The sequence below is a fragment of the Mustela erminea genome, chromosome 9 (assembly GCF_009829155.1).
Source record: "Mustela erminea isolate mMusErm1 chromosome 9, mMusErm1.Pri, whole genome shotgun sequence".
Taxonomy (NCBI): Eukaryota; Metazoa; Chordata; class Mammalia; order Carnivora; family Mustelidae; genus Mustela; species Mustela erminea.
In genome coordinates this window covers 109,042,498-109,069,608 of record NC_045622.1, presented here as the reverse complement: position 1 = coordinate 109,069,608, position 27,111 = coordinate 109,042,498, and the positions used below count along the sequence as shown (strand labels likewise).

The 27,111-nt window shown below is 54.3% G+C and overlaps 3 protein-coding genes across 7 annotated transcripts; 2 read left to right on the top strand and 1 right to left on the bottom strand.

Annotated features, from left to right (window-relative positions):
- Positions 1–7,551: 7,551 nt before the first annotated feature.
- Positions 7,552–12,482, top strand: TMEM134 (transmembrane protein 134). Of its 5 annotated transcripts, none has more exons than XM_032358889.1 (8): positions 7,552–7,814; positions 8,625–8,689; positions 9,184–9,246; positions 9,401–9,477; positions 9,795–9,891; positions 11,697–11,741; positions 11,957–12,010; positions 12,135–12,482. In XM_032358889.1, exons 1-8 carry the CDS (start codon positions 7,641–7,643, stop codon positions 12,166–12,168), a joined length of 609 nt encoding a protein of 202 aa, XP_032214780.1. In that variant the 5' UTR covers positions 7,552–7,640; the 3' UTR covers positions 12,169–12,482. The 5 variants fall into 5 exon arrangements, with proteins under 5 accessions (XP_032214780.1, XP_032214779.1, XP_032214782.1 ...); XM_032358888.1 differs by having other exon boundaries at positions 7,556–7,814; positions 9,157–9,246; XM_032358891.1 differs by lacking the exon at positions 9,795–9,891 and having other exon boundaries at positions 7,556–7,814.
- Positions 12,483–16,525: 4,043 nt separating this feature from the next.
- CABP4 (calcium binding protein 4) lies at positions 16,526–21,391 on the bottom strand. The gene is made up of 6 exons (XM_032360330.1): positions 20,174–21,391; positions 19,842–19,872; positions 19,615–19,758; positions 18,409–18,518; positions 17,912–18,059; positions 16,526–17,800 (listed from the first exon to the last, which is right to left on the bottom strand). The coding sequence occupies exons 1-6, from the start codon at positions 20,543–20,545 to the stop codon at positions 17,772–17,774; spliced, it is 834 nt and encodes a 277-aa protein (XP_032216221.1). The 5' UTR covers positions 20,546–21,391; the 3' UTR covers positions 16,526–17,771.
- A 3-nt stretch (positions 21,392–21,394) lies between these two features.
- On the top strand, positions 21,395–25,151 carry GPR152 (G protein-coupled receptor 152). Its single transcript, XM_032359917.1, has 4 exons — positions 21,395–21,507; positions 22,452–24,217; positions 24,351–24,444; positions 25,091–25,151. Exons 1-4 carry the CDS (start codon positions 21,395–21,397, stop codon positions 25,149–25,151), a joined length of 2,034 nt encoding a protein of 677 aa, XP_032215808.1.
- The last annotated feature ends 1,960 nt before the right edge of the window (positions 25,152–27,111 follow it).

The window sequence follows — 27,111 nt, the reverse complement described above, 5'->3', positions numbered from 1 at the left end:
GGACCTGGATATCATGACCTGAGCCCAAGGCAGATGCCCAACTATTTGAGCCACCTAGGTGTCCCTCTTCCCCCTATTTAAAGGATTCCCCACTCCAGGAAGGGGAATGTCTTGAAGCCTGTGTCATGTCTTCATCCTACCCTCCTAACTCCCCTCTGACCCAGGTGCTAAGTGCTTCAGACATTCACACTGGTTCATTGCCTACAAGAAATCCCCTGAGAGAGGGGGGACCTCCAAGGGGAGAGGGAAATGTGCTTTGTTTGTCTGGTTTTTGCTTTTGCTTTATACCAACACAGGAAGTTTGCGGCTAAGGTTTGCCAAATTTTGAAGCAATTTTGAAGCCTGTGTCTTACACGAATTGTTCCAGAAAATGGAAAAAGAGGAAAAGCTGACCGATATATTTTGAGGCTAGCTTAATCTCGATTCCCAAACCAGATAAGTATACTGTAAGACAAGAAAGGCATAAGCCTGTTTTACTGATTCGCATAGATATAGAAAATACTAAATGAAATATTAAGATAATTGAAACCACTAGTATGCACAAAAATGTGTCAATATGCTAAGTGAATGTCACTCACAAAAAAAAACAAGTATTATATAATTCCATTTATATGAGGTGCCTAGAACAGTTAAATTCATAGAGGCAAAGTTGAATGGTGGTTGGTGGGGGAGAGGCAAATGAAGATTTGTTGTTTAATGAGTATAGAATTTCAGTTTTACAATATGAAAAAGTCCTAGAGATTGGTTGTATAACAGTGTGAATATACTTAACACGACTGAACTGTGCACTTAAAAATGTTTAAGATAGTAAATTTTTTGTGTATTTTCTGACAATTAAAAATTAAACTTTTAAAAAATATTTTATATTTATTTATTTGAGAAAGAGACAGAGAGAGAGCACAAGCAGGGGGGAAGAACAGAGGGAGAGGGAGAAGCCAACTACGTATGGAGCAGGGTGCCTGACACCAGGACTCCATCCCAGGACAGGATCCTGAGATCATGACCTGAGCCAAAGACAGATGCTGACTGAGCCACCCAGGCGCCCTAAAACTTTCTTACAACAAAACAAAACGAAACAAAAAAACCCATCAAGATCAAGTACAGTTCATTCCAGTAACATAAGAATCATTCATCACATCATCAATCATTCATCACATCAATGAACTAAAGGAGAAAACTCATGTGGTTCTCTCAAAATGTTCAGGAAAAGCATTTGATGAAGTTTTATGAGTATTTATGATAAAAACTACGGTTAGTGGGGTGCCTGGGTGGCTCAGTGGGTTAAGCCGCTGCCTTCGGCTCAGGTCATGATCTCAGGGTCCTGGGATCGAGTCCCGCGTCGGGCTCTCTGCACAGCAGGGAGCCTGCTTCCTCCTCTCTCTCTCTGCCTGCCTCTCTGCCTACTTGTGATCTCTCTCTGTCAAATAAATAAATAAATAATCTTAAAAAAAAAAAAAAAAAAAAAATATGGTTAGGTGGGGTGCCTGGCTGGCTCAGTCGGTTGAGCATCTGACCCTTGATTACGGCTCAGGTCAAGACCTCAGGCTAGTGAGACTGAGCCCTGTGTCCAACTTCCTATGTGGTGGAGACTTTTCTTGCGATTCTCTTCCTCTGCCCCTCCCCCTGCTCTCGCTCGCTCACTCTTTCTCTAAAAATAAATAAATATTAAAAACAAAAACAAAACCAAAAACTTACAGTTAGGAAAAAAGGAACCTTGTCAGATTGATAAAAATCCATATGTGATTAAGTATGATGGAGTAAGTTTCAGATTCCCTTCAACATCAGGAACAAGACAACTAGCACTCTCTACCAACAATGCTATTTAGCATAGTATTAGAAGTCCTGGCCAAAGCAATAAACCAAGAAAAATAAATTGTGAGAGTAATTACATCTACATAGAAAATTCAATAGAATCTATGGGCAGACTATTTTAACAAATTAGAGAATTCTGAAGTATTACAGGTATATAAAATAAAGCTATGAAAAATTAATAATACTCTTCATACTATCAATAACCCAATAAAAAGGTGTGATAGAAAATAAGATACCATTCACAAGAGAAATAAAACTCAGGAAGTATTTAGGAAGTAAAAACATAGCCTGGAACTTGTTGGAGAGAAAATATTTTCAGGACACAAATGAAGACACGAATAACTTGAGTGACATACCTTTTTAATGAATTGAAAAGCCTAACATTTGAAAATGACTTCTCCTGAAATTAATCTAGAAGTATAATTGAAATCCCAGTGAAAATTAAGATGTTTTCTGAAGAACATAGAGAAAAATTTTTGTAATATTTCTACAAAAGAATAAAGGTGCATGCAAACCTAGGTCAAGTTTGAAAAAAGTGACCGGAAGGCGGAGGGGGGCGGTGAGGAGGGTGGCTTGTTCTATTTTAAACCACACTGCAGACCATAATAATAAAAAGCATGTGATATGGAGAATTAGTCAAGCAGACCAAAGGACTCAAACGAGAGCTTAAAATAGATACATATGTCAACAACCATATACTTGACATATGATGAAAGCGGCACCACCATTTAGAAAGAGGAAGAACTGATTGGTCTGTGATTTGGGGAAACTGCTTCACCCTAAAATAAATACGGATCCTTCTTGTACCATATCCAGAGACAGTGTCCATAGGGTTAAGGATCTTAATTTAAATTGTAATACCTAATATGGATTGAGTGTTTATATATGGCAGGCCCTGTGCTATGCTCCTTAATATGCATGAACTCATTTAATCCTAAACTAATGCAGTGAAGGAAATACTATTATTACCTCCACCTGACAATGAGGAAACTGAGGCACGGAGTGTTTGCATAACTTGCTCAAGGCTGGACGAGGGTGAGATGAGTGAGGCGAGTCATGCAAACTCAAATCATGTCCTTACTTAAAATTTTGATATTTGGGGGCACCTGAGTGGCTCAGTCAGTTAAGCCTCTGAGTCTTGGTTTCAGATGGGGTCATAGTCTTGTGGTGGTGAGACTGAACCCCTCATTGGGCTCCACACTCAGCATGGAGTCGGCTTAAGTTTCTCTCTCTCCCTCTGCTCCAGCCCCCCAGGCACTGTCTCTCTCTCTCTCTCTCAGATAAATACATAAAGATTTATTTATGTATTTATTTGAGAGAGGAGAAGAGGCAGAGGGAGAAAGAGAATCTCAAGCAGACCCCAAGGGCTCAGTCCAAAGACCTGAGATCACGACCTGAGCCAAACCCAAGAGTCAGACATTTAACCAGCTGAACCATCCAGGTGCCCCTCTAAGATAAATACATAAATAAAAGCTTTTTAAAATAATCATAAATCAAGTTAAATGTTGATATTTTGCTCATCGTGTATTTTTGCCTTAAATTTTATTTTTAAAAGTAGTGCGTTAAAGTATTATTGATCTTGCTTGGTCTTTTGATGGCCCCTTAAATTTTTCACCCTCGTCCTGGCCTTCCAAAATCCCAGCGCTAGTAAGGAGAGGATGAATCCCAGTGACGTTGGCCTCTAGAGTCATTGAACTACCTTGTTGCAACACTTTTCTGGATCATAAAACTATCAGGCCGGGATACTGTGACATTGGAGAATATCTTTGTGATCTTGGGATGAGCAAACACTCCAAACAAAACTCAAACAGCACAAACCTGATGGGCTTGAGCCTATAAAACTGAGGATCCTTTTTTTTTTTTTTTCTTTTAATGAGTCTTTGGGTGTAAAAATAGAAGCAGAATAAAATGAATTTATTGACCAAGTTATTTTTCAGAAATGAACTGGAAATCTCATTTTATAGCAGTGGAGCAAATAAAACCAAACCAAGCCCAAAATACCTCTGTCACATTGTAGTCATTTGACTAGTGACCCAAGTATAGGGTGAGAGATGGCGAGTAAAGGAACGTTGCCTCTCTGAAAGCAGGAAACAAATCTGGGGGAGTTTCAGATGTTACTGTGCATCTGCTGGGGGAGTACCCCGTGGCCACAAGCTCTCGCCTTTTGCTTTCTTAGTTTGAACTGAGCGTTCTGTAAACTTTGATCCTTTCTTTTTCTTTTTCTTTCTTTCTTTCCTTCCTTCCTTCCTTTCTTGTAAATTCACAGAACTCTGAAAGGAAACACAATAAATTTTTGCTTTCAAATGGCTTGATCTGCCTCTTTGCCTTTGAAGTGACTTTGAACTGTATGTCTAACTCCTTGTGAGAGAATCCGGAGCCCTCTAGCCCCTGGCCCACGAAACAAACCAGGCAGTGGTCCCCAGCTACGGACCAGACGCACGACTCGGGTGATACAGCCAGCCAGCAGCCAGCCCAACATGACTTGTAAGCGAAGCAGAGAAAAAAGAGAAAACCAAACAGAAACAGTTTCTATTTTCCGTGTGTGTTCCCAGGATTTTCCTGCTTGTTTTTTGAGCTGGCCTTGAATGTGAATTTAGAGGAAGCTAAGGAATACCAAGTACCACCACGAGGAGATCCTAGATTTACACAACAGGTGGGTCATGCCCACCTGCCCCTTGGCTTTGACAGAGAACAAGGCCAGAGGGTGATTAAACTCTTAGGAAGAGTGGGATGATCCCTCAGGAAACACACGTCCAGATCAGCTGGAGATCGCAGGCCTCAAGGTAAGAGGACTTATGTTAGGTGCTCTGTAAGAACACAGGAGATGCCTGGGCACCCGGGTGGCTCAATCAGTTAAGCGTCGGTGTTTCAGCTCAGGTCATGATCCCAGGGTTCTGGGATGGAGCTCCGTATCAGCCTCCCTGCTCAGCAAGGAGCCTGCTTCTCCCTCTGCCACTCTCCCTGCTTGTGTTCTCTTTCTCCCTCTCTCTCTCTCTCTCTCTCTCTCTCAAATAAATAAAAATAAAGTAAATATTGAAGACTAAGGTTTGGAAAGAGAATAAGTAAGGAATGCTGAAAAAAAAAAACTCTTCTGGGCTGACCCGTTCAAGACAGAAACAAAACATCTTCCAGTTTAACCCATTTCTGACAAAAAAGCTTAAACCTCTCCCAGGGGAGCCTGGCTGGCTCGGTGGGTAGGGCATCCAACCCCTTGATCTCAGGGTAGTAAGTTTGAGCCTCACATTGGAGAAGGCCTCCAAGAAGAATGTGGAGAGAACTGGAATTCGAGTTGTCATGGTGTGAACGGAGCAGAAGAGGGCATGGGGTGCAGATCCCCCCCGCAGCCTCATTTGGAGAAGGCCTATGTGGCAGTGGGCCAGAAAGGAGGCTGAAACAGAAGCCACCAAACAGGACGGGTGTCTGGGGCAGACAGTCTTTGAACGCCTAGGTATTCTTCAGCAGGTTTTTCAAGTGAGCCCCGAGGAGAATTCTTGGGGCACCCCCTGCAGGTCAATGAGGGAGAGTGCTAGGCCTGAGAGAGGAAATCGAGGCCCATCCCAGGAGCCACATCTGGGTAGCGCTGGTACCTGGAGCCCCCATCATCCATTGGTTGAGACCCAGCAGGAGCCAAGGCTGCGCTCCCCGAGGATGCCCATGAGTGACGTGAGCCCCAGCTTGCACTCCATCCCAGCATTCCCAGCATTGTTAACCAAGGAAAGCTTAGACAAATAAGGAGACAAACCAGGGAAGAGATCTGTACAACACCAAGGCATTGATTGATACTTACCCACATATAGACATGCAGATAAGCAGAAAGAAGGCCAGAAACCCAATAGGAAAAATGGACAAAGGATATGAACGGAGTTCACAGAAGAGGGAAGCCCCACGACTGCCAAGTCCATGAAGAGCTATTCAAATTCCCCAGTTGTCAGAGGACCCAGATGGAAATCAGGAACCCTTTTAGATTCATCAGACCAGTAAGCGTTCGAAAGTGCTAAGAGAAAGCCAGAACCCTCACGGTGAGTGTGGCAATCAAGGGGGCCTGTACCCTATGGCCTGGCGGTCCTACTTCAAGAATCCTCTCACCGTCCATCAGGAGGTAGCGTGAAGGTGTTCATGACACTGATGCGACGGGGCATTGAGACCGAGCTAAGCGGGCCTCGCCAAAGGATGCCGTGGATAAAAAAAGTGTTGGATGTCCAACATGGTATGCCACATGCAACTGGCGAAGGAGAGACGTGTAGACACCACGAGTGTGGAGTGTACAAACGCAAAAACATAAACAGCAGAAGGAGTTTTATACACGGCACCTGTAGATCGCAAACATTCACGTGGCAGCTGACCCACGTGTAGAGAACCGAGCAGGATACACGGAGGCTGACTGCCCACGCTGAGAGGGACCCGGTTCAGGGCAGTGATGTGTCCTAAACCGCGAAGTAGGACTCTGTCCGTGAGGTCGCAGAATGAAGCGTGGGCAGTGGAGGTTCAGCATGCCGGGTCCCCAGTTCCACCACCTGTGGGCATTTGGGATTTGGGCAAAGCATTCACTCACTCAGTTCAAAGCATTCATTCATTCATTCATTCAGACACTGTGGACACAGTGGTGAGTAAAACCAGGTAAAATAAGTTAACTTTAGGCAAGTGCTGTGTAATGTGAAGCTGACTTTAGATGGTGTAGTCAGGGATGGAACCCGTGAGAGGTGACATCTGAACAGGGACACTGATGATAAAGACCCAGTTGTGAAAGAGCCAGGTTAAGTGCTTTCCAGATATAGAGCACGTGCAAAGGCCCTAAGGTTGGCCTGTGCTGCAGAGGGTAGGTGAAGGAGGGGCAGAAGAGGCTTGATGAGATTGGATAGATAGAGGGACCAGGGCATTCACAGTTTTGTGGGCCTTAGTCAGAAAGACCTCAGCCACAATGGAAAACCAAGGGGCAGTTTTATACAGACGACTTAGCCCCATATATATATATATATATATATTTTTTTTTTTTTTTTTAAATTAGGAATAACACAGAGAAGAGCACCTGGGTGGCTCAGTCCTTAAATGGCCAACTCTTGGTTTCTGCTCAGATCATGATCTCCGAGTCCTGGGATCTGGCGACCTGGGACTCCTCGCTCTGTGGGGTCTGCCTGCTGATTCTCTCTCCCTCTCCCTCTGTCCCCCACCCTCCACCCCCACCCCCCCGCTGGCGCCCCGGCGCCCTCTCTCAAATAAACCTCTTTTAAAAATAACACACAGAGAAAAAGATCAGATATATTTTAAAAGATCACTTTGGCTGCTGAGTAGGGACTGGGTTGGAGGAGCAGAAACCACATAAGCTTTCTGAGCCTCAGTTTCCATATCTTCGGGGGTAAGTCTACCCATCCCATGCAGACCCGCGGTGAGTCAGGGTGGGGACACAGTCTGGACCCTGGAGTCTCCTTGGCCCTGGAGACGCGGGATGGGATGCAGAAGGCCCCATCTTGGGCCTGGGAGGCTGGCGTCTGGCTGCCTCTCCAAGCCCAGGACACACACCCAGGGATTACCTCGAGTACGGCGCCCGCTGTGGCTCGCGGAGGCTGCAGCTGGGAGGCGCCACGGCCCCTGTGCGGTCCCCAAAGGAAGCCCCGCCCACTGGTCCGCTCGGCGCTCGGCAGCTCGGGCCTGCTGTCGGCGGGCAGGGGCGGGGCCGTTACGTGAGGGCGGGGCCTCGGCCAGGGCGCCGGACAGTCGCGCTCCCAACACTACGGCCCGGGGCGGGGCCTGCGTGCGGGGGCGGGACCGCGGCGAGAGGGGCAGGCGGGTCCGGATGGCGGCGGCGAGGGGCTCCTGAGCGGGCCGGGGCCATGAGCGCCGCCCGGCCCCAGTTCAGCATCGATGACGCCTTCGAGCTGTCCTTGGAGGACGCGGGCCCGGGGCCCGAATTCAGCGGGGTCTCCCGCTTCGGGCCGCTGCACTTCGAGCGCCGGGCCCGGTTCGAGGTGGCCGACGAGGACAAGCAGTCCCGGCTGCGCTACCAGGTGAATGGTCCGGCCCAGCCCAACCCCAGCCCAGGTCCGGGCGGGACCCCAGGCCGGACCCTGGAGAGCCCCAACTCAAGGGAAAATCTGTTTAGAGGCCTCAGCCTGCGAGGCTACTGATCCAGGGCCCAGCCTAGACCCTCTCAGCTCTGATTTTTGGTCCCCAGCCACCACTGGAGAGCCCAGAACCGGAACCCGGGTGCAAGTCTCCTGGCCCCAACTGGAAATCCCACCCGGTGTTCCCACCCATTCCTGGATACTGACCTAACCCGCCCTCCCCCGCCCCTTATCCCCCTGGACTGGGGAGCGCTCTGTACGTCTGATGCAGACTTCCCACTGAACTGGAAATCTCCATTCGCCCTAGAGGACTTCCACCGATTCTAGGATCCTTTTCTTCGAGACCTGTACCAGATTTCTGTGCCCCAAACCTGAAACCATGGGCTTCTGCCCCTCCTTGGCACCCCAAATCCAGCGCCTGCATACTGAGCCTGTGAAATATCATTCTGAAAGCTCCACCCTGACTCCCGAACTTGGGAGAACTCCTGGCCCTGGGACCCATGCTAGGAGCCCTCAACCAGCGCCGGTGTCTCCTGCCACCGCCTCGCGCCCCCAAGCCCCCAACACCCACATCCTACCTGGGTTTCGGTTTGTGTGAATCATCAAACCCGTTTTGCGGGAGGGTGGAGGGCCAGGTGAGCAGCTGTCAGGCAGCCAGGCCAACAGCTGTGTGGGCTTGCTCTCCTCTCCCTGAGGGGGAAGGAGGAAGGGCCTGGGCCCAGTAACCTCTCTGAGCCCTGTGTTCTGGACTAGAACCTGGAGAACGATGAGGACGCAGCCCAGGCCTCTCCGGAGCCGGATGGGGGAGTCAGCACCAGGTCAGGGCCAGGTGGGGACCCATCCTCTACCTCCGCTCCTGGCTCTTGTGGCCCAGGTCCCTGACCAGTCTTCCACCCAGATCACCCAGCTCTCTCACAATGCCCTACAAGGATTCCTAGCCTGATCCCCACTCCCCTCACGGGTTCCCCTGTCCTGCAGGGTCCCCCTACCCCAGTGCCAGCCCCACCCACCCACCCCCACCACGCTCTTTATCCTGAAGAAACCCCCCAGCCTGCTCTGGCCCCTACCTTCCCACAGGCCACCTGTCCTGCAGGAATCCCTAGCTTGACTCCCCAGCCTTTCTCCACCTTCAGTCCTGCAGAGACCCCAGACCTTGAATTCCTCATCACCCTGTCCCCTCTCAGGGCCTCCATCCCGCAGGAACACCCAGCCCTAGTCCCTGCACCATCCCCCACCACCCCTTCCTTGCTTCCCCGGCCTCTCACTGGGCCTGAATGGCCTGCAGGGATTCCAGCCGAACGTCCATCCGCAGCTCCCAGTGGTCCTTCAGCACCATCAGCAACACCACCCAGCGCTCCTACCACGCCTGCTGCAGGTGAGGCCCAGCCCTGCTCAAGCTCCCTGCGCTCTGTGCCCCCAGAATAGGCGGCCCAGGCTTTCCCCTTCGGTCCTCTGGGTGGGGGAAGGGTAACAGGAGGGAGTTGGGCTCGTGTCACCTCTCATACCTGTCCTGCTCTCCCGCCACCCAGCTGGACTCAGCACCCTTTGATCCAGAAGAACCGCCGGGTAGTGCTGGCCTCCTTCCTGCTCCTGCTGCTGGGGCTGGGTGAGTGCCCTGAGGGTCCCCTGCCTACCCCCATGAGGGGCCCGTCCTCCCTTCGTGCCAGCTGTGCATCCCCCTTGGCACACCGAGCCTCCCTGCATCCTGAGGAGGAAGCTGGCTACCATCACCCCACCCCCATTTTACAGGTGAAGAAACTGAGGCCTTGGGAGGAGCAGGCCCAGCCTCCTGGTCACACAGCCAGGAAATTACACATAATTGAAGGGGAATTTGGTTCGGTGCTCTAAACTTAACTTTTCTTTTCTTTTCCTTCCTTCCTTTCTTTTCTTTTTTTCCTAACTTACCACCACCAAATCCATCAGGGAGCAGAAGAGTAACCACTCTGCCATTTATTCTTTGTCTGCTTGGAGCCAGGTGCAGCGTAGGCTTATTTCCCCCCTTATGGAAGTCACACAGCAGGTGAGAGACAGGGCTGTGACCCAGAATCTGAACAGGGATAGGTTCTCAGGGATATCCCTGCCAACCCGGGCCCCAGTGCACCTGTCATTTCCCCTTCTCCGGAGTCTGAGTGCGGATGAGGACCTATCACTGCCTCTCGCTGGGCACATCCATTGCCCAGATGGGGGAACTGAAGCCCAGAGCAGACAGATCGCACAGCCAGATGTTTTCGGACTCAGTCTATGGGGCTGAGGACTCACGATCCCCAGAAAGGACAGGGGTGGGGTCAGGAGGGGCCCGTAAGGACAGCCCAGCCGTGGCAGCTGCTCTTCCTCCTCCAGGGTGGTCTAAGTCCCCTGTCCAGAGAGCTGAGCAGCAGCCTTGGTTCATCTCTGGGCATCTTGGGGGCAGGGGGAGATACTGCTTTTCCAGCAGCCACTGCAAAGCTGGGCACTGGTCACACTGGCCACCTGCCTTACCCCTTTTCATTCTCTCAGTATCCATGAGGGCAAGCACTAATACCATCGCAGTTCAGAAGTAAGGACAGAGCCTCGGGCAGGTGAAGGGACTTGCTCAGACCTCAGCTGGGAAGTGAATGAGCTGGGATTTAAACCCACATCACGGACATTACCTGGAGGCCACCTTAGACATGTAAAGTTCCTTTGCAGGAATTAGAAAAACACGCCTCCTCTGAGCGGGCAGGGTCCCCAGCCCTAGGCCAAGGTGGTCAGTAGCGTATCAGTCCCCAGGTGTACTCTTTTTGAGGTGCCCTGTGCAGGGCACAAATCCCATAGTGGTCCACGGTGGTCCTCAAGCCTCCGTGCTATATCACCACCCTTGCTGCAGAGCCCAGCTCCCTGACTCCCCCCAATCCCGTTTTCTAACTGGGGGCCCAGGACTCTCTGGGTCTGAAAAGTTGATCCAGCCATGACTTCCCCAACACCCACTGTCCTCAGCCAAAGTCCACGTCCCTTGCCGGGGTCTCCAGGCCCTGCCGAACTCCTCGAGCCTGGGCACTTGCCTCTCCACTCTTGCAAAATCAGGAAGCTCCTAGAAGGCCCCAAGTTCCTTCCATGGGAAGGAACTTTGCCATGCTGTTCCCTCTGTCTAGAGCACTCCTTTCCTTTTCTGCCTGCACGATCCCCACAGCAAAGCCTCTGGAGTCAGGTCGCCTCCTCCTTCTGAAATGCAGTTCTCTGCCTCAGTTTCATCTTCTGTGAAATGGGGATGATCATATCTATTTCATTCAGTCACAGTGTCAATAAAGCAGTGCAGGTAACAAGCTTAGCCCAGTGCCTGGCAGCACCTGGTAAGTGGTAACTAAATGTTACCCGCTGTTGCTACTGCTACCCCTGCTCAGCTTAGTGGCCACTGCCTCCAAGAAGCCCCTCCCTGATGCCCCAGGCTCTAGTGCTGGCCCTCCTGCAGCCCCCCGGGTTGTAGCTGGAGGTTCTTGCTGGTTGTGCCACCAGGAAGGGCCATGAGAGCAGGGACCTCAATTGCCTTTCCCTGTGGGATTCTCAGTACCAGGCACACAGCAAGTGTTCCATAAATATTTGTTGATGGACTGAAAGAGCACACCAAGGAGCAGAGAAAAACCTCTTTGGGGACATTTCCCAGGGCCTGCTAGGGGCCCTACTCGGAAAACACAGAGCTTGGTGAGCTTCCCAGGAAGGGTCTATGGCAAGGGAACCTTCAGTTCAGGTGGGGGATACCATTGCTAGGGCCTAAGCGTTGCTGGGGGTTGTGGGTGGAGGACCCCGCCCTGGCCCCCGGCGCCGGCCCCCTCCTCCCGCCCTCACCCTCGCGGCTCCATCTGTGTGCAGTGCTGATCCTGATCGCCGTGGGACTGGAGGTGGCCCCCTCGCCAGGTGAGCGCCCCCTCCTACCTCCGCAGGCAACGGGGTTCCCCCTCAAGGGAAGAATTCCTCAGGGATCCGCGAGTCCCTAGGCCCCTTGGAAGTTTGCTTCCGCCTTCCTAGCAGGAAACGGCCCCTTCTACCGCGGACAGTGACACTTGCCCAGGCAGTGACCCGTGAGCCCCGCCCCGTGCCCCCCAGCCTTGACTCGGCCCCTCTTGCTGCAGGTGTCTCCAGCGCCATCTTCTTCGTGCCGGGCTTCCTGTTGTTGGTTCCCGGAGGTGCGAAAGGGCTCCGGGGCGGGGCGGGGCGGGGCGGGGCGGGGTGGGGCGGGGCGGGGCGGGGTGGGGCGGGCTGGGCTGGGCTCTGGGCGGGCCCTCGGCGCTGACCGGCCCCGCCCCGCAGTCTACCACGTGATCTTCATCTACTGCGCGGTTAAGGGCCACCGGGGCTTTCAGTTCTTCTACCTGCCCTACTTCGAGAAGTGAACCTCGGGCGGGCAGCCGGAATCCAGCCTCGTCTCCGAGCGGCCCCAGGAGGCGCTCCTCGGGTCCGCTCCTGCTCCCTCATCTCCAGGGAAGAAATCCGGGACCCCGGAGTCCCCAACCCCTCGAAGTTTGCTCAGGAAGTTTGCCCAATACCCAGGCCTGGAAAAGTCGCCCCTGGCCTGTTCTGTGCCTTAAGTTATTCTTGGGCCCTGGGGCTGCTGGGTTGGTGGTGTTTTGTGCTAATAAAAGAATGTACTTCATTCCAGAAGAGACCACTGATCCTTCTTTCCCACTCGCCCTGCCCAGCCCATAGCCTGGCCGCAGTCCCGCTCCTGCAAAAACTGAGGAGAGGGCTGATGGAGCCGAGGGGCCCCAGGACCACCTGTCTTCTCATTGTGACAGTCCTGATGCTCTAAGACTTGCTTCTGCACTTTGGGGGCAGATCTGGACTTGGGACTCTGTCCTGCAAGCCTGGAGGAGATCCCACCAAGCTTCCCATTTCCCCCTGCCCTTAGCAGAGTTGGCCCTGCCCATTCCTCTACCTGGAGGCGCAGCATTGGTGCCTGCCCCGGGTGGCCCTCGCCAAGGGCACTCAGATGACGCAGGCCTGGGCCCTGGAGGCTGGTATCCTGGTTGCAGCCTGGCTCTGGGGCCCTGGACTGCCACAGCCAGCTCGGAATGTGGGCCATGACAAGACAGCAGCCCAGCCCTTTCCGCCCACTGCCCTACTTCCTAAGTCCCGGGATTGGGAGAAGTAAGGGCAAAGACAATGGGAAAGGGCCGGTATCACAGAATCTCAGTGATCGGAGACTCTTAGAACCACAGAACGTTGGAAACAGACCATCTCAGACTTTTGGAAAACCCAAGCATCTCAGAATCTTGAGAGCCAGGAAATAGAATCTTTGAGAATCCTGCAATCTGAAATCCTAATAGCTACCATTTATCAAGCTCTTAGAAGGCAGCAGGTCCTGTGCTAAGCACTTAACACAGGTGATTTCTAATAATCACCACCTTAGCCCCATTTTATAGATGAGGAAACCATGGTCCAAAGAGACTGATTGACCCAAGGGCAGAATCGAACATCACGCAAGGCTTCCAAGACACCTGGGTGTAAGAGGGAGAGGAGAGGATACAGAGCACGTGTGTCCCCAGCTGACCACCCGAGGGGCTGGCTGAAGGACCACGGGCTGGGGTAGATCTTGTTCATACACTTAGATGTTTACAGTCTTTCTCCCCTGGTAACCCACGAGTGCCACTGAGAAGAGACGTGGCCTGGTTTCCATTGGGTCTGCAGCAGCCCGAATGATGTCTTCAGATTCCTGTAACTTTGTGGGAAGAATTAGCCCCCAGACCCCTTCTCCCACTCCTGTTCTCCTCACCCACCCAGACTTCCCACCCTCAGCCCCCAGTCAAGACACTTTCAAGGGCACCAGTGGGGGGCAGGAATTCCTAAACCCATGGTTCTCCAACCAGCTGTGGTAAAGGACCAGTTTTCATTTCTAATCCATCATGGACCAGTGCCTTGGCAAAATAAAACCTGGAAAAATGAAATAAAGACATACAGAATATAAGTCCACAGTCTGTATTACCAGATTTACCAGACGTAAAATTACATCTCTTTTTTTTTTTTTAAGATTTTATTTATTTATTTGAGAGAGAGAAATTACAAGTAGATGGAGAGACAGGCAGAGAGAGAGAGAGGGAAGCAGGCTCTCTGCTCAGCAGAGAGCCCGATGCGGGACCCGATCCCAGGACCCTGAGATCACCACCCGAGCCGAAGGCAGCGACCTAAACCACTGAGCCACCCAGGAGCCCGTAAAATTACATTTCAATGACTATAATCAGAACAAACATAAGAAGAAAGGAAAATTGTGAAAACCGCTGTGAGCAAATAGGCAATTAATACAGAAAGTTGCTACTCTGCCCATAACTTTTCGTCATTCCACGATCTTACCTTTTTAAATTATTTTTTAAAGATTTCATTCATTCATTTGAAAGAGACAGAGAAAGCCCAAGCAGAGGGGAGAGGGAGGGAGAAGCAGACTCCCCGCTGAGCTGGGAACCCGACGTGGGACTCGGTCCCAGGACCTTGAGATCATGACCTAAGCCGAAGACAGACACTTAACCATCTGAGCCTCCCAGGTGCCCCCCCCAACAATCTTAACTAAACAAAGTTATTCCAGAAGTTGTGATTCTCCATATTATAAGTCTACAGCAGGTGTCAGCAAGCGATAACTCACAGACCCGATACGGTCCCTGGGCTGAAAGTGGTTTTTACATTTTAGTAATGGTTGGGGGAAAAGTAAAAGAATAGTACAATTTTGTGACACATAAAAGTGGATAAAATTCAAATGTCAGTGTCAATGAATCAAAGTTTAGTTAATTCATTACTGAATTTCCAGCCCATCCACAACTATTCATTTCTGTGTTGGCCGTGGCTGCTTGGGGATACAGAGCTGGGCAGTCGTGAGAGAAACCGTATTTCCTCCAAGCCTAAAGTCTTTACACTGTCACCTTTTACAGAAAAAATTGACCAACCCGTGGTCCATGTGAGCACACGGACAGGACACTGAATCACAACATTTAAAGTTTCAGCATGACCTGTGTGCTTGACTTGGGCTGGTTAATTTATGCCATCCCAACTGAGTTGACAGTAGCCCTATCCTCAGGAGATAATGAACCTCTAAATGTAGCTTCTTTCTTTGTTGAAAAATACATTGATATTTGTGTCCAGATGAGGAACGTTAGATTTCCTTAGTGAATTATGCCTCATTTTACCCCTAATGCTTTTTGCCTTGTAGCCCATTTCTGTTTGCTCTCCCTGTACTTACACCGTTTTTTTGGTTTCTTTCATATTTTCCTGGTAAATCTGTTTCCCAGGCCATCACTTTCAGCCTTTCCATTTTCGTTGTGCTACTTGAGTGTGTCTTAGATCCTGCACTCAGCTGTGGGGAAGAGCCTGGCATCTGCCCTTTGGTGTCCGCTCTCTGTCCTACAGCAGAAGGACCTCTGGTCTTTAGCTGGGTATGTGGGTGCCCCACATAAAGACTACATTTCCCAGCATACTTTGCAGCTACATGTACCAGGTGAGGAGCCCTACCTAATGGGGTTTGAGTGGTTCACCTTCTTTGTCCCTTTTTGTCCTTTGTTCCTGCCTCCAAACCTGCCACCTGGAAAATGAACAAACCTGGGATACCCCAGGAATGGCAGGCAGCTAGCAGGACCTTGGGTCCCTGAAGACCATACAGCTGGATTTCACCTAAGAAATAAGATTTTATCCATTTTAAGGCATCGTTATTTCTCTGTCAGTCACAGGAAACCCAGTCTCATATTGTAACTTTCCTCTGGGGCTGAGATTCTCTTTTTTTTTTTTTTTAAAGGTTTTATTTATTTATTTGACAGACAGAGATCACAAGCAGGCAGAGAGGCAAGCAGAGAGAGAGGAGCAGAGAGCCCGATGTGGGGCTTGATCCCAGGACCCTGGGATCATGACCTGAGCTGAAGGCAGAGGCTTTAACCCACTGAGCCACCCAGGCACCCCCTGAGATTCTCTTTTAACCAAAAACTTAATCAGCTCATAATTATTGGAATTCTTATTTTTATTTTATTTTAATTTTTAAGATTTTATTTTTTTTATTTGACAGAGATCACAAGTAGGCAGAGAGAGAAGAGGAAGCAGGCTCCCTGCTGGCAAGCAGAGAGAGAGGAGCAGAGAGCCCGATGTGGGGCTTGATCCCAGGACCCTGAGATCATGACCTGAGCCGAAGGCAGAGTCTTTAACCCACTGAGCCACCCAGGCACCCCAGAGTTCTTGTTTTTAAAGGATTATTTCTGCCTTCTGTTTTTCTTTGTTTTGTTTTGTTTTTTTAACATGGGCTCCATGGATCAAGAGTTGGATGCTTGGGTGGCTCAGTGGGTTAAAACCTCTGCCTTCGGGTTGTGGTCCCGGGGTCATGGGATCGAGTCCTGCATCGGGCTCTCTGCTCAGCTGGCAGCCTGCTCCCCGCTCCCCACCCCCCGCCCCCGGCCTTCCTCTCTGCCTACTTGTGATCTCTGTCAAGTAAATAAATAAATAATAAAATCTTTAATCAAAAAAAAAAAAAAGAAAGAAAGAAAAAACATTCTATCTGTATTTCTATACATTAATGATTCCCTTTTAATGGTTAACAAATTCTAAACTGATCGGTGAATCTCTCCTCCTCTAGGAAAGATGAGAAAAAAGATATCAGCATGTTTAAAATAGCCCCCCCATCTTCCATTTTATTTTGTCTATTATTTTAGTCCCTCCTATATTTTTAAAATCCCCCAATGAACTTTTTTTTTTTTTATAGTTAATGCTTCTTTAAATCCACCAATGTGTTTACTGATCGCTTTCCTGACCATGATTTAGTACATACTTTGCCTTTGTTCAGGTCTGAATTTCCCTCTTACTGAAGCCAACCCTTCCACAAGAGCACATGGCTGGGAAACTCTTCCCAACGTTTATTTCCTGAAAAAAGTTGATGTTTCACCTTCCTTCTTGAATAATGATTCAGTGAGGGATAGGCTTCTTGGCCGGCAATCATTTCTTCTTGGCCTGATGACCAGCTCATCTCATTGTCTTCTGGCATTTACCACAGCCAACGAAAAGTCTTTGCAGAGCCGAATCGCTCTTCCTCAGTGAGCCATCGGACTTTTACCTCGAGATGAGTTGTTCATAGGGTTCTCCTTTTGTGACAGGGTTGTTAAGCCCATTGTGTCCTGGGTTGAAGCGTGCCCTTCCAGTAGCTTCTCCCTATCTGTTCAGCTCTCCTGCCTAACGTGCAAGCCTGCGTTTCAGGTTCCTTAGAGTAGCTTTTTCCCCTCGAGGCCCTGGACATCTGTACCCTTGCCACCTCCTCAGGCCGGCAGGTGGAAATATATTTGACCCTCTCTTCAAGAACACGGTAGCTCTTTGCGACCCTGAAAGGTAGTCAGGCTCACATTCTGTTCCTTTGTCTCTCTCTTACAGATCTTCTGTCACTCATGTGTCAGAGCCGGGGCTCCGGAACTTCTCTCTATGCTGAGGCCCCCATGGTGTCCCCACTCTCGCACCACCCAGCTTTGAGTTCTTGCCTTGTCTTTAATACCTGGGGTCACCCCTGGCTTTTTCAAGTTAAGCGCTTTTTTTTTTTTTTTTTTTTTTTAACATTTTTACGTAGTAGTGGGAGGCAGGCTGTCACCCTCCCAATTCACCACGCTACCAGAATCCTGCCAATGCTGTCCGCCTGTCTTTGAACGCTGAAGTGCCCAGGAGCTTGTTACCTCCCAGGTTCTGGAGAGATCCAAAATCTTGCTCATACTGGAGAATGAGAGGCAGCTGGGGGCAGGTTTCCTCCCGGCAGCTGGGCGGGGAGGCAGGTGAGGATGCAGGTGGGCAGGCGACCGCACAAGCACTAGCCAGATGTTGTCAAGGTTCCGAAGCAGCCTGGGAGCCGCTGGGTCTCTTCCATTCTGGGGCCTCATGAGGAGGGTGTATAGCGTGAACCCTGCTGGCCTGGGGCCCGAGGGGCAACGCGTTCTCCCTGCTAGAGCCTCAGTGGGTGAGAAGCATCATCACAAACTCTGGAGGAAACAAGGAGCTGGGCTTGGGCCAGTTCGGGTCAGGGATCCCACGACACGCTGGGCTCCTCCTGGGCGCTGGAAGGGTGGGGGCGGGATGGGGAGGAGACTCACCGTCAAAGTCTACGGTGCCATCCCCGTTGAGGTCCACTTCTCGGAGCATCTCATCCAGCTCAGAACCCACCAGCGGCTCCCCCAGCAAAGCTGGTGCCGCCTGTCGCAGCTCTGCCACGGTGATCCGTCCATCCCTGTCCCTGTCAAACTAGGATTCCAGCAGGGCTCAGCCCCTCCCACCCAAAGCTGGCTCTGCCTGAACCCGTCTCTATCTTGCCACATCCTGGGCCTGGATGCCCCCACCTGCGCCCATCCAAACCCTCCACCTCTTCCCAAGCTGGGACAGCAGGCCCCCTGCTCCAGGAAGTCTCCCTGGGCGGATCCCAGAGAGTGAGCTGGACCTTCTCCAAGCCCTCCCTGGCCCCAGGCCCCCTATCTGCAGGGCCGTGGGCCTCCAGGGGCTGAACCCCACCCCCAGTCTCTCTGGCCCGGATGGGAGGCCAGCAGGTCTGCTGTCCAGTCACCCAACCAGCACCCGACTCGACCACACTCCACACCTCTCGGAAGGCGATGCGCAGCTCCCGCACCCCCAGCATGTGCGCCGTCTCCTCCCTCAGCTTTGGGCTCATCAATTCCACAAATTCCTCGAAGTCCACGCGGCCACCCACTGTGGACCCAGGCAGAGCGTCACGGTGGAAAGGGCCGGGCCCCAGAAGGGACGTCGCAAGCGTCACAGGTGCCAGCCTCTCCCCAGCTCTGCATCTGGGAAGGAGTCCTCAGCATCCAAGCCCTTGGGGGTGGAGGGAGAGGAGGCGGGAGAGGAGGCGGGAGCCCTGCTCTCCACGGGGACTACAGGGCGAGATGCTCGGGTGCTCTCAGTGAAGCACGTAAGTGTGGGGGAAGGAGCCCAAGGTTCGGACCCAGGCAGCTCCAGGTTCAAACTCTGCCTCGATTGCCAAAGGGGCATGGCCTTGGGGGACTCATGAACCCTCTTTCCTCATCCTGGGGTAAGGATGAGAGGACCCACTCTTGGGTGCTTTTGGGGTGGCAGGGCATGGCTCTAACATGCTGGAACCCCATGGGCAGCAATAAATGCACCTTAAGAAGTGTGCCCAGGCGGTCTCTTGATTCTAAGCACCATCCACTGTAAAAAGCACCAATGGGCAAATAACAGCTTTGGGGGAAAGAAAAGAAGCACAACACTGAAAGTGTTCGCATTAACCGTAAGTCACATCCCATTTTGGAAACCACAGAAAAACCAAATGCAGGTGTCCTGGAATGAAGGGAATCTGATATTTGACAAATCAGCTAACGATAATCACCAGTGCCCCGTCTATTTGATACTTAATCGCAAAGAAAGGCCAGCGTTCGGTCGCACTAGGCCTCACTGAACCTCGGAGGCTCTTTTCAGGGACCTCAGGAGGGTCAGAGAGACACAGAGAAGAGAGCCAGCTGGGAACATTTTATCACTAGTATCACAGAGACAGAGGGGGTCCTTAGCCAAGCCCCAAGAGTCTCTTGGATCACAGGTGACTTTCATGACCCCTGCACCTAACAAGGCTAATGTCAGATGGTCAGAAGGCCCTAGAAACTGCCACCCACTCCCACCATCACCCCTGCAGACTCCCAGAGCCACCTCCCGCCACCTTCTCGCCATCCCCCAAGCCATGAAACTCAGAGAGGACCAGGGTTGCCCAGCCTGAGCACAAAGTTAGGTGACTCCCACCCACCCTGCCCTGGGACAGTGGGGGTCAGTCACTGACTCCTCATCTTGACGTGCTGGGAGACCTCGATGAGCTCCATCTCGGTGGGCATGTAGCCCAGCGTCCTCATGCAGTCGCCCAGCTCCCGGTAGCCGATGTAGCCGTCATGGTCAGTGTCAAACTCCTCGAAGGCGGCCTGCAGCTCTGCAGGGAAGGGAGGTCAGGCCCAGGCAGCCCGGGTCAGGGACCCCTCCCACCCGCCTCTGCCAACAGCCAGGACCACTCACCATCCAGCTCCTCGGGGCCCAGCTCGCGGTCCTGCAGAAGCATAGTCCGCCATGTCCCTGGGGCCCATCCTTCCTCCTCCGGCCCTGGGCCACGATGGCCTGGGCAGGGCCAGTCCCACAAGGGCAGGAGAAGGCATCTGACTCCCATGGGCCCCTGGAGAAGACCTGACTACCCCCCTTCCTGCTCCTGGGGCCCAGAGCTCTCATAGAATCCTGGGTCTGGAGCAGAGGTGGCCGGAGGCCTGAGTACCAGGAGCAGGGCAGGCCGAGTCCAAGGGCACAAGTGTGATCCCTGCCCCACCCCCACCCCCAGCCCAGGCGCCCCACCTGACCTTCCCGAAGATGCGGTTGAGCAAGGGTCCGTATGTCTTCTGAGCAGCATCGTGCTGGGGGCCAGAGCGATGCCGGTGGGACTGGCGACGGGAGGCTGGCCCTGGGGTCGCAGGACCCGTCCCCTCCTGTCCTCCAGTCCCAGAGGGGTTCCTGCTGCTCCCTGGGGCCTCAGGACTCGGAAGAGGGGTCTGCTCCTGAGAGCTGCCAGCACCCTTCTGGGACTCTCGGAGCCCCCTCTCCTTCTTGCTCCTCTTCCTGGTCAAGGGGAGGCCCTCAGCACTCGTCCTGGAAGCCACGACCCCCGCAGGAGGCTTCTGCGGGCTGGGGGCCGGGTCTGGGCCATGCAGCCCCCTCACCTGCTCTGCGGCCATGTGGGGAGGGACGACGGGCTCAGAGACGCAAGACCAGGGAGCACCCCTGGTTCTCAGGAACCATAAAGCTGCTTACACACCCCTACCATGAGAACTGATGGCCGATGGCCCGATGGCCGGGGATGGAGACTTGAAGGGGATTAGGGTAAGTGAGGCAGGCAGCGCAGGCCCTAATCCGAACCCTCTGCCTGGGGGCAGAGCCACATGGGTGAAGAGAACTGTCCCCAGCCACAGGGGTGCCAGGACACAAGGCTACAAGGAGCTTAGGACTCTTGCTCCGCCCCCCACGAGCTGGGAGGCCCAGCAAGTTCACCTCTCGGTCGCCTTGTCTATGAAACAGGAGGGGGGAGGTTGGGGGCTGCGTATCGCTGAAGAGGCAGGGGCTCTCTGTCCTTGACTCCAGTCCCCAAATCCAGTCGTGTGACATGGGCAGGACTTAGCTAAGAGAGGACAAGGGAAGTCCCGTCAGGAGGCAGACAGTGGGCAAAAGCTGGGAGAAGGGAGAGACCAGGATGAGTCGCCCACTGCAGCCCCCTGTCGGCGGGACATTGTGGCCAGCGCAGAGGGTGTCTGAAATGGCGGAAGGGAGGCCCAATCCCAGAGGCCTTGAATGCCAGAGCAAGGGACATGGAGGGGATGTCAGAAGAGGTGGACCCTAGAGGCGGGGGGAACCCAGAGCCTGCTCGGAGGCAGCTCGGATGCAGCCGGGCCCAGGGTGAGGAGGTTTTAGCCCTCTGGCTCTGTCAGGGATGGGGTGGCCTGGCTGGTCACTTGGCCCTGATAGGCCGGGGTTAGGGTTTCCCGGCGAGCAGCCCCATGAATGATTGATGTCTTCTCAGCTTGGGTTTCATGCCGGCCGCCTTAGCGCCGCCGGGCGCCATGCAGCAGGCCCTGCTGGCGTGGGGCCCCGCGGATGGCTGGACCCCTGGGCAGGCAGGCACGCCCCAGACCGCACCTCACAGGTAAGCCAGGCCTCACCTGTGGGGGCTCAGGGCAGCTCAGGGCTATGATCCAGCAGAGGCTGGAGCTGGCAGAGCAGGGTCTGCCTGAGGAAGAGGCTTAGTGGGGAGGAGAGCCCCGGGCTACAGGCAGGTGGGCCGGAGTGGTGGGCACAGGCAGGAGCCAGACTTTGGGGGCTGTCTACATACTCCCTTGACTCAGCCCTCAGCACCTTCTCCACCCTCAGAGGGAAAGTCCCTCCACCCATAAGGTCTGTGAGGAAGGTGGAGGCTGGGTGGGAGAGGCAGCAGGCCTCCAGGGTCCCAGTCACTCTATCCTCATCACGCTGCTCAGCCCCGACCCCTTCTGTCTCGTGGCCTCAGAGGACCACCTTCTGCCTGAGCTGTGAGAATGAGGACAGGGCCCCAGAGGGAGGTCGAGGATGATGAAGAGGGTCGAGCTGCTTCCGGGACGGCTGTCCTGGCCTGAGCTGCAGACCCCCACCTGAGTTCAGGCACTGCACGTGCTTCGGGGAGGGTCTCCTCTGGCCCAGGATCCTGGGACTCCTACGGGCCCATGGGGTCCTGCCCCCCCCCACCCCCCCATCTGGGGATCTTAAAGCACTTGAATGCCAGGATACCAGATGGGAAAGGGCCTGCGGCGATCTGACCAAGCAGTTTGCACAAACTGTCCTCCCTGGAGCCCCAGGGGTGCTCCCCTTCCTTTAATCTGAGCACTCCCTTCTCGTTCATGTGGGAGTTCTGCTGTGCTATTTTATTTGAAGAAAACATTCACAGCTTTAAAAATATGTTTGAAAGCCAACTCTATCAGGGGCACTGGGATTCCGAGTGGCAGAATGGTTAGGTGTGAGTTTCAGGCCTGGAGCCTCTGTCCTGCCTCTGACCTTGGGCAAGTCACCGATCCTCTGAACCTTCCTTCCCTCTCCTGTAAAATGGATTGTCTGAAGACTAGGTGGCGTTGTCTACTTAAAGGCCCCGGCCAAGGCTAACCACCCAAAAGGCAGTGACAATGGCTCAGAGAAGGACAGTGACGTGCCTGGAGATACACAGCACCCTCTCTCTCATACTCAGTCCCTCATGATTCCACTGATCCATCAGGCGCCCGCCCTGTGGACAGCACACGGGGGACCTCAGACAGACACCGCAATGGAAGCCGACCCGGGTGCCGCCGGCCTCAGGCCCCGCACAGAGCCAGACGATGAAGACTACTATCCCCAGGGTGTCTGGGACACGGTCTTCCTGGTGGCCCTGCTGCTCCTGGGGCTGCCGGCCAATGGGCTCATGGCGTGGCTGGCTGGCTCGCAGGCCCGGCAGGGAGCGGGCAGGCGGCTTGCCCTGCTCCTGCTCAGCCTGGCCCTCTCGGATTTTCTGTTCCTGGCGGCAGCGGCCTTCCAGATCCTGGAGATCCAGCGGGGAGGACACTGGCCGCTGGGGACAGCGGCCTGCCGCTTCTACTACTTCCTGTGGGGTGTGTCCTACTCCTCCGGCCTCTTCCTGCTGGCGGCGCTTAGCGTGGACCGCTGCCTGCTGGCGCTGTGCCCGCGTTGGTACCCAGGGCACCGCCCAGCCCGCCTGCCCCTCTGGGTCTGCGCCGGCGTCTGGGTGCTGGCCACGCTCTTCAGTGTGCCCTGGCTGGTCTTCCCGGAGGCCGCCGACTGGTGGTACGACCTGGTCATCTGCCTGGACTTTTGGGACAGTGAGGAGCTGCCCCTGCGGATGCTCGAGATCCTGGGGGGCTTCCTGCCTTTCCTCCTGCTGCTCGTCTGCCACGTGCTCACCCAGGCCGCCACTGCCTGCAAGACCTGCTGCCGCCGGCCGAGGCCCGCGGCCTCCCGTGGCTTTGCCCGCGTGGCCCAGACCATCCTGTCCACCTACGTGGTCTTGCGGCTGCCCTATCACCTGGCGCAGCTGCTGTACCTGGCCTTCCTGTGGGACGTCTACCCCGGCTACCTGCTCTGGGAGGCCCTGGTCTACTCCGACTACCTGACCCTGCTCAACAGCTGCCTCAGTCCCTTCCTCTGCCTCCTGGCCAGTGCCGACCTGCGCGCCCTGCTGCGCGCCGTGCTCTCCTCCTTCGCGGCGGCTCTCTGTGAAGAATGGCCCAGCAGCTTCACGCCGGCCGAGCCACAGACCCAAGTGGATTCTGGGGGCCACACTTCGCCAGGGCCCATGGCCCAGCCACAGTTGGATTCTGTGGCCGCCCCACAGGCGGACCCCACAGCCCAGCTACAGTTGGATTCTGTGGCCCCTCCACAGTTGGATTCTGTGGCCGCCCCACGGGCGGACCCCACAGTCCAGCCACAGTTGGATTCTGTGGCCCCTCCACAGTTGGATTCTGTGGCCGCCCCACAGGCGGACCCCACAGCCCAGCCACAGTTGGATTCTGTGGCCGCCCCATGGGCAGACCCCACAGCCCAGCCACAGCTGGATTCTGTGGCTGCCCCACAGGTAGACCCCACAGCCCAGACACAGTTGGATTCCGTGGCTCCTCCACAACTGGATTCTGTGGCACCTCCACAGGTGGACCCCACAACCCAGCCACAGTTGGAGCCTGTGGCCCCCCAACAGGCGGACCCCACAGCCCAGCCACAATTGGAGACTGCGGCCCCCCCCACAGGCAGACTCCTCTGCCCAGCCACAGTTGGAGCCTGTGGCTCCCCCACAGTCAGATTTTGTGGTCCAGCCTCAGCTGAACTCCTCAGCTCAGCCCCAGGTGAACCATGAGGCCCAGCCCCATTTGGACGTTGTGGTTCAGGCACAAGAGAGCCCTAAGGCCCAGGCCCCCGGACCCCCTTCTGGTTCAGGCCCCAGGCCCCATGATGAAGCTTCCTCTGCTCCCTCCACAGATCCCACCCCAGAAGCCCCCGAGAACCCAGCTGTGCCTGCTGCCTGTGAGGGAGAAAGCCCCAGCAGTGTCCCCCTAGAGGAGACAGGCCCCACGTGAGGGTCCCGGAAAGCCCAGGCCCATCAGGGCAGGGGAAGAACCTGAGGGGGACAAACGAAGCAGCCAGTCAGAGCAGAGGGGAGCCATGGAGGACGTCATTGTGGAAAACCCCACCCAGTCCCCGGGGCCTGGCAGGAGGACCTTGGGGAAGTGAAAAATGAAGCACCAAAATGTCCCAGGCAGTTTGTCGCAAACGTCTTGTCCCCACTCAGGTCCCACTTATCCCCTTCACCCAGTGGCCCAGCAGTCGGAGCCCGTGGTCTCCGGGGGGGCTCTGCCCCCGACAGCCCAGACCCCAGCCTCAGTCCTGCAGGAGACCGCCAGCAGGGGCGACCTCCCCGCGCTGGCGCTGGCCTCCCTTTGCTCCTTCTCTCCCTCTGCTCCTCCCTCTCTGACCCTCTAACAGTGGGGCCCGCGGACGCCAAGGGAGGAAGTCCCTGCGGAGAGGGAGGGCATTCAAGAGCCTGCAGGACCCTGGGGCCTAGGAGCCCAGGCAGGCTGGCCGGGCCCCTTGCCCACAACAGGTGGTGAGACCTTCGGCGGTCTTCCCTCAGCAAGGCAGTGGGAGCGGAGGCCAGAGCTACCAAGCCCGGATTCCACTCAGGCTCCCGTGACTCTGGCTAAGCCGCTTTACCCTCTCAGCTTCTGCCGCATCCGCCAGGTGCAGGGGTTAAGTCAGAAAGTGTGGGAGGCGCTCAGCTAGAGCCTGGCACACAGTGGGGCCTCAGGAATCAGAAGTCCTACCCTCACGGCTGTCTAGAAAGGTCCCTTGCAGGGGCTGGAGGCAGATGGGAGGAGATGCCTCCTGGCCTGGCCCTTGGGAGCTTTGAGACAGATCAGCTGTGCCTGTGACCAGTTCTGGGCCTCAGCCTCCCCCGGGGAGCCTGAGACAGCATGAAGCCAACTCTGTGCCTCTCATGGCTGCAGAGGACTTCAGCGTCTGTGCTCTCCACTCAAGGGTGCGACTAGTGTCCACCCAACCCAGCCACCTGCCACCCAGTCTACAGAGTGTCCTGGTCCCGCCTCCAGCTGAGCCCCTTCTTTGCCCTCAACCCACAGGCTGGGGGTGGTGGGGGGCGGTGGGGGACAGCCAAAGAGAGAGCTCTGGGGACCAGCAGCTCCAGAAAGGGTACAGGCCCCCAGGAGGTCGAGCCCCCTCTTCCCTCTCAAGCTGCAGACACTGCAAGAAAAAGGAGGAAGCGTTGAAGTTCTCATTTCTGTACCCCCCTTCCCTTTCACACCGGCGCTCTCTTCTGGCTGCCCCCTTCACCCAGCTTTCCCTCCCCCCACTGTGCTCCAGAACCATGAGCCCTTCCCCCTTTTAACTGACCCCAACACCCGCCCCCTCCCATCCTTTGAGCTGCCCTGACCGCTGGTGTAGACGACAGATGTTTCTGTGCAGCCCTTCCAGGGCTGTCTGAAAAAGGCAGCAGGCAGGGCGCGGGGGCTGGAGAGCTGCAGGGAGATCTGGATCCGGGTTGCTCGGCACCTCAGCGTTCTCCTGAGCTAGAACGGGGCGGTGGTGTTCCCCTTTCGTTCCCCTTTCGAGGGCTGGGCCCGGGGATGGAAGCAGGCTCAGCAGTGGCAATGCTGGGGGGCCCCTAATTCTAGCATTTCCTGCCGACGGGAATGTGGACACTGAGGCTGCAGGAGAGAGATTTCTGAAGGGCACAAATTTGTTGAATTCATTCATTTATTGAGCACTTGCTAGGTGACCTTCTGGCCAGCCCTCCATTCTAGCTAGGGACACATGGCCACATGGGGTGGGGGGCATGACCTCGGGTGCCCCTTGGGGGGTCTTTTGAATCCCAGCTCCACCATTCACCAGCTGTGGGATCTTCAGCAAGGCCCTTGGCTTCTTTGAGACTCAGTTTCCTCATCTGTAGAATGGGGATCAGATCAAGGGTCCCCATTCCTTAGGAGTGTTCATCTCTATGAAGTACTTGGATCCTTGCCTGGCAAAGAGTAAGTGCTGAATAATTTGTTAGCCATTAATGTAATTATACCGGTGGGCATCCCCAAGACTCACCCAGGCCTGGGACTGACACTCACCCAGGGGCCAGAGCCCACATGGCTGTTGACTAGGCATTGTCTCCTCCATTGTACTGCTTTCCACTTCTGCAAGAAATGCCCCACCCCACTGGGTGCATAGCCCCTGGAGCTAGAGTCTGGACTGGAGTCGTTCTCGGGGCACTCTGCAGTGCCCTTCCCCCTTTCCCCCAGAGAGCAGTCCCAAAGCTTTTCCAACAGGACATGCAGAGCAGGCACGAAACCCTCAGTGCCTGCCACCTGCCTTCACCTCTGGTCCCCATTTCAAACCCAGCCTTTGGGAGAGTGGGGAAGCCCCACCTCCAAGGTCCCAAGGGCAAATCTCCTCCATAAGGGGAATTGCTATCCAGGAGAAAGAGCGGTGTTATGAAGGGTTTTGTGGGATGAAGAGGAGTTCTACTGGTGACCCCCAGAAGAGGGTTTTGTGTTAAAGGAATATGGACACCCAAGGCCAGAGAGGGTGAAGGCAGGGCTCCTCCCTGACATTCTATAGTCCATCTACCTCACCCCTAACACCCTGGGGAGGGGGGCTCCTGCTGCCCTCTAGGAGATGCGCCCCTTCTCCAGCTGAGAGGTGCATTTATTCTGAGTTGTGAATATGAACATTTTCAATT